This window comes from Dermacentor variabilis, chromosome 2 (assembly GCF_050947875.1).
Source record: "Dermacentor variabilis isolate Ectoservices chromosome 2, ASM5094787v1, whole genome shotgun sequence".
Classification (NCBI taxonomy): domain Eukaryota; kingdom Metazoa; phylum Arthropoda; class Arachnida; order Ixodida; family Ixodidae; genus Dermacentor; species Dermacentor variabilis.
The window spans coordinates 141906986-141912567 of NC_134569.1; the positions used below are offsets into that span (position 1 = coordinate 141906986).

Genomic DNA, 5582 nt, shown 5'->3' on the forward strand with positions numbered 1-5582 from the left:
TCGACTGTCAACTTTATTAGTTTTACGGATGGCACGCGAAATCCAGCTTGTCCAGGTTGGTTGGAGAAAGGGCCCGTTGTGCATGACGTAGTGCATTGTACTCAGTGGCGTAGCGACAGGGGGGGCCGGTGGGCCGTGGGCCCCGGGTGCAAGGGGCCAGGGGGGGGAGGGGTCATATACGTCTGAAGACACCCTTTCCGCCGGCTACACCCGGGGGGGGGGGGGGGTGTTGACAGAAGACCTATGGGCCCCGGGTGCCAGACGACCTAGCTACGCCACTGATTGTACTGTTCCAGATATTGCGCGCAACAAAGTGTCCGCTAGGTGCCCAGTAAACAACTAGAGCCACGAATTAGACTGTGGCATACGGATGTGTGTTGGATCCTGCTACGTCATTTCCGAAAATTGCCCTTGGTAACTCCCTATTTCAAGCCGGAAATATTCTAAAGAGCAGCAGAACTAGAGCCCACTGCACGTGTCTCAAAGACCGAATAAGTTCCCAGCTATATAGCGATCGAGGACAAAGAAATACATGGTCACGGACTTCTGGTATCTTAGAAACATCAATTGCCGAGCATTACATTTCTGGATAACTTGAGTACCAGCAGGGCGGTCTCGTACTGCTTCTCGTATTCTTCGCGTCAAACAGTCGTGCAGAATTTTCACTGCTGGTAATTGGAAGCTGACGTTCACTGCCGGTGGTTATTAAATGTAGCGACAACTCTCCATGCCGACTGAACGTGCCTGCGGATGGCGAAGTAGAAATCTCACTGACGCACCTAGCTCCGGCCCTAGGCTGACTCTTAGACCCCGCTATGCTATGAATGGCGCGGCAGACAAAAACAAAGAGGAAATGTTACAAACGAGCGCCGAGTATCACTCATTTCGCCGCAATGAATTATAGCGCAACTTCACTCCACTGTCAACTTTATTAATTTCACGGCTGTACGTTCTCCTATCTCGATATGAGAAGTTTAACGGCTCATTGCTATGCAAAACTCTTTTTATCCCCGTACCCCGTTCCCCATGTGCAAGGTAGCCAACAAGAGCTACCTCTGCTTAACCGCCCGGCGTTTCTATCCACCATATCTCTCTCTTTAAGCAAAACCGCAAAGCGTTACGTCTGAGTGCCGCCATAGATTGAGTCCAATGAAATCCAGCTGACTTGCGGAAAGTCGTAGGTAGGGCAAACAGGCCCTAATAATTTCACGAAATACGCCAATACGCGCTTTTGCGCGTATTGTAAATCCTGCAGTTACTAACCATGCGTTCATAACGCGAATATTATGGGCAGAAGAAAAAAATCCCCCCCGCCCATCCTTCTGGTGGAAAGGACCTTAAAACCTTCTTTCCCAACAATTTTCAGTGGCCGTCTCGGAAACACAGCGCGGCCTTCTCGCCGCTGACTGGCTCGTGGCTCCGCAATCTTCGCAGTTGCTATTTCGCTCTGTTTTAAGATCTGCGGCGTGTTTCTTCCGCAATGACCATGAACGAGTTCGCCAAGCATTGCCTTCAGCATTGAAGAATCGGGGCGAAAGCCCACACGTGAGAGAGAGAGACAGAGAAACTGGAAACAGCGTTTGTTCCTGCTGGAGCTTGTTTTGCCTGTTTATGTTTTCGCACCAATTCCTAGATTGCTTCGGAGTACCAACTCGTGCCACAAGTTCCGCTAGACTGCCTTCGGAAAAGCAGTGGCCTAGACATCGCAGTAAATGCCACTTCTGTGACAGTGGGCCTTGCGTTGATGGCCTTTGTTGCTCCAGACGGCAAACACCAATAATTTTGTTTCCGTTTTATTTCTCGCGGAGAGTTGTACGCCCCGCAGCGGCTTAAAGAGGATATGGCGTTCCGCTGTAGGACATAAAGTGTCGGGTGCAGCTCCTTTCTACTGCTTCCGCCCTTCAGTGGGTTTGCAATACAGTTATACAAAAGCCGTCGTGTGTCGTGCTTCGGGGTCTCATTTAACAAAACTCCTTGGGTGAGAGAAGGGCCGCGGAATCAAAATTCAATCAGAGCTCATCGGTACAGCGTCTCTCGTAGCCAGATCACCGCCTTTGCGAAGCACAACTCGATAATTTCATTCTCAATTGAGGAGTGTCGGGCAGGAAAAACGCAGTTTAAGAGGCAAGTAGAACAAAGCCCAGAAGTCCATTCTCCCTGCCGGACACACGTACTCTTATACCCCGATTTCTCTCTTTTCCCTACAACCATTCCCGGGTTGGCAAGCTTGTCTTCGGGGGGTTCGGGCTTGGGTGGCCCTCACGCCTGCTGTCACATCGTCCTGGAGATGTCCAACTGACAACCTTTGAATGTGTCCTAAGTTCCCGGCTTCGGAGCCTGCGGCGGACACTCATTCCCTTCGGTGGCTGTGCCCTCGTGCTCAGGTTATTGGGCGCAAGGCACTCAAGAAGATGAAGCTCAAGTGTAAAGTTCCGAGGCTAACGGACAACAAATGAGCAAACTCGTTGACCCAGTCCTACGCTACACGATGCTCCATGCTTTTATCTGATGTCTCCTTTTGTTCTTATTTACTACATCCGCCTTGAGGCAATTTCCCCCATAAGTAAAGAAGCAGAGACGAGCAGTTATGATTTGTAGGTATTGTACATTTATTTACACTGCGTTCTTACACATAAAGCGGAGACGCGGACGCTAGAAAAGCAAAACGCCACAAAGAGCGAGAGGGCACAGTGGTATCACCAGCAGAACAAGGAAAGCGCACATTTGAGGAAATTTCGTCGTCGTCTTGACACGGGCGAGCACACACGAGGTCTTCTGTTCTCGGTACTTTTCTTTGGTTTTCATAAATATGCTAAAGCAGGGAAGCCAGGAAGTAGCCACGAATCACAGGAGCAGCGCTGAAAGGCAATCAAATAAACAATAAGTTAGCAAGCGTGTGTATCAACGAGTCTGTATTGACTAGACTTCTTGCGTCATACCATTTGTCAGTCGGGAACAAATTACGTGAGAGGAAGGGAATTGAAGCATGAAAGGGAAATGTAAAGGTTGGGGTTCTCACTGGATGATGAAGATCACGGCCGGTTGTCGTTTACAGTAGACGACCATGCAACTTGAAGAGCAAATGTCAACGAAATTGTGCTGTTTCTTTAGCCGGGCCGTTTCTGCCTGTAGTGTTCTGTTCAAGTTTCATTTGACTAAGTTACAACTTTGCAGTAGCCGTGATGAATGTACAGTCGGAAAGAACGAGTTCGTGAACTGCTCTTGCAGCGAGAAAGTAAACATCTTCGTGGCATCGACTCACGACATCAAACTTAAGTTCGTGCAAACTGAGTTGTTCGTACAACAAATCACTGGCTAAGATGCTAATTTCACATTTTCATGCGTCAGGCTAGGAGAAATTTTCTTAGCAGCACAAGCACTTCACAGACTTTCATCCCTGATTGTATATGATAAGAGTTTGTTGCAGGTGAAGCTACTATTTAGAAGGCGCGACTTAGTAAGGTCACGGGACAAATGATGTAGTATCTATCACTTTTGAAAGTTTAACGATAGTCTGAGACAATGAAGAATCAAGAGGCAGTCGCTCCTTAAATCGGCCGTTGCTCTACAGATGAGGTTATAATGCAGTGGATTAGATTCTCATAAAAGTGGAGTGCAATATAAATGAGGGAAGCTCTAGATATACAGGACCTTCATTTTCTTGGTATTAGCGACCAATACAATTCCCTCTTCTTGCACCCTGCTGCTATCATGTCTCTGTGTACCGTTCACTTTCAACGGTATTGTATATACACTTCACACTACTGGCATGATAAATGTTCATTTTCATAATAGTCATAAAGCTGCAGGTACATCGCTTCGTACAGATTCCGAGCGAAGCAATGCACAAGGAGCAAAGAAAATTAAAACGAATAAGGCTTACTCACGACAAGAACAGTACGAGAGAGAGCAACAACGGAGACAGACGTGGGAGCACTAGATAAACGACGACTATGCCCTAGCCGTAATATCCATGGCCTCCGTAGCCACCGTAGCCTCCATATCCACCATAGCCACCGTATCCTCCGTGGCCTCCGTAGCCACCGTAGCCACCGTATCCGCCGTGTCCGTAGGCAGGCACCGTCTTGCCGTGCGCCGAGTGGTAAGGAGCAGCGGCCGGAAGGCTGCTCTTGGTTCCCGGTTCGTTGGTCTTCACCATGGCCCGGAAGCCCCACTTGTCGGCCACGTAGTGCACCTGCCGGTGGCGGCCGTCGATGTCACCCAGGTAGTACGAGCCGTGCACGGGGCCGTACGCCGAACCGGTCTCGTGGCGGCCGTTGACGGCGCCTTTGCCGTTGACGATGTCGTAGCCGAAGCTGTAGTGACCGTGGTCCTGCGAACGATGACCGACAGGGGAGTTCTAGAGCTTTCTGAGCAGCTTTATCTCGCGAATGAGTGTAACGTATACAAACGACGACAATGCAACATAGGAGCAACGCAACATCGCAACATTTGCTGTTCGAGCTGAGAAGTGAATGCAGTGGCAACTACGCAGTTCGGAATCTTTCGAGTGAGAGAGGAGTTGAAATAAGTACGCTCGGTGGATATGCCGTAGCGACGCTGAGCACAAGACCGCGAGTGCGATCGCCGATCACCGCGACCACATTCCGACGGAGGCGGAATGGAGAGACGGTCGTGCACATCGCTTTATGCGCACTGAAAAGTACCCCGGGTGGTCGAAATTATTCCTAAGCCCTCCGCTACGCCGCCGTTCAGGTTTGGGTCGTTAAGCCGCACACTTTCTCGTAATTAGTTTTTTTTTTTTTCAATGCTAGGTCCAAAAAAGAGAGAGCGCGTTTTGGACTACTGATGTATTTCCGTGACGAAAATGAAATAAAAAAGAAGCTGCAGAAATCCGCCGTATTACACACACTAGGCGCACTTCTCATACTTCGGCATCTAAAGTTTTAAACCGAAACATTCCCTTGCAACAGTCTTCACGAAAAGAGTATACATTGCTGGCTGCAAATGGCAGCAATCGTGTCACACGAAAAAGCACGCACATTCTGTTTCCTGTACGTCTTGCTGGAACCGCCGTGGTGGCCGTACCCGCCGTATCCTCCGGCAAAGGCCATGGTCGAGATGACCAACAACAGCGTCACCTGCAAAGTGATATGGAATGTTGGCGAGCAGTGCAACCCCTGGTGCCGAAAAAGTCTGAAGTAGCGGCGGCGCTCTCCAACCTCTCGAACGCTCAAAACTACATGGCTTCGACAGTTCTACTCGTACTAGTAGCCAAGAAAAACAACAGAATAGTCATTAAGGATTCTCAAACATGTTTCCCGAAGTGTCTAGTCTGTTTGACGAGGCACCGAACAGCTAATCGCGACATCCGCGAGATTTTTCATTACCGGTTACGATTCTCGAGGAAAGCGCCGCAGCCGATAGCGGGCACATGGTGACATGCATGCGCAAACACAGTTTTGAAAATGGGACCAGCCTGCTTTTATACAGTTACAATCTCTGCCATACGCGTGTGATGTTACAGCCGGAGCTCGTGCTACGACACGTAGGTAGAACCCAGCTTGCAATTCCAGCTATTCGTTAGCCCCAGAACGGGAAGACATGTCCTGGCGCTCGAA

At 49.4% G+C, this 5582-nt stretch overlaps 1 protein-coding gene across 1 annotated transcript; it reads right to left on the bottom strand.

Moving 5' to 3' along the window:
• Positions 1-2608: 2608 nt before the first annotated feature.
• On the bottom strand, positions 2609-5078 carry LOC142571006 (adult-specific rigid cuticular protein 15.7-like). Its single transcript, XM_075679306.1, has 3 exons — positions 5004-5078; positions 3888-4333; positions 2609-2858 (listed from the first exon to the last, which is right to left on the bottom strand). The coding sequence occupies exons 1-2, from the start codon at positions 5073-5075 to the stop codon at positions 3959-3961; spliced, it is 447 nt and encodes a 148-aa protein (XP_075535421.1). The 5' UTR covers positions 5076-5078; the 3' UTR covers positions 2609-2858; positions 3888-3958.
• Positions 5079-5582: the final 504 nt, after the last annotated feature.

What these genes read in the sequence shown, in the direction of transcription:
- LOC142571006 (XM_075679306.1), bottom strand. Translation starts at nt 5,075, where the DNA reads ATGGCCTTTGCCGGAGGATACGGCGGGTACGGCCACCACGGCGGTTCC. An exon ending in AGACGTACAGGAAACAGAAT is followed by an intron (nt 4,334 to 5,003) that starts GTGCGTGCTTTT and finishes CATCGTTCGCAG; the next exon opens with GACCACGGTCACTACAGCTT.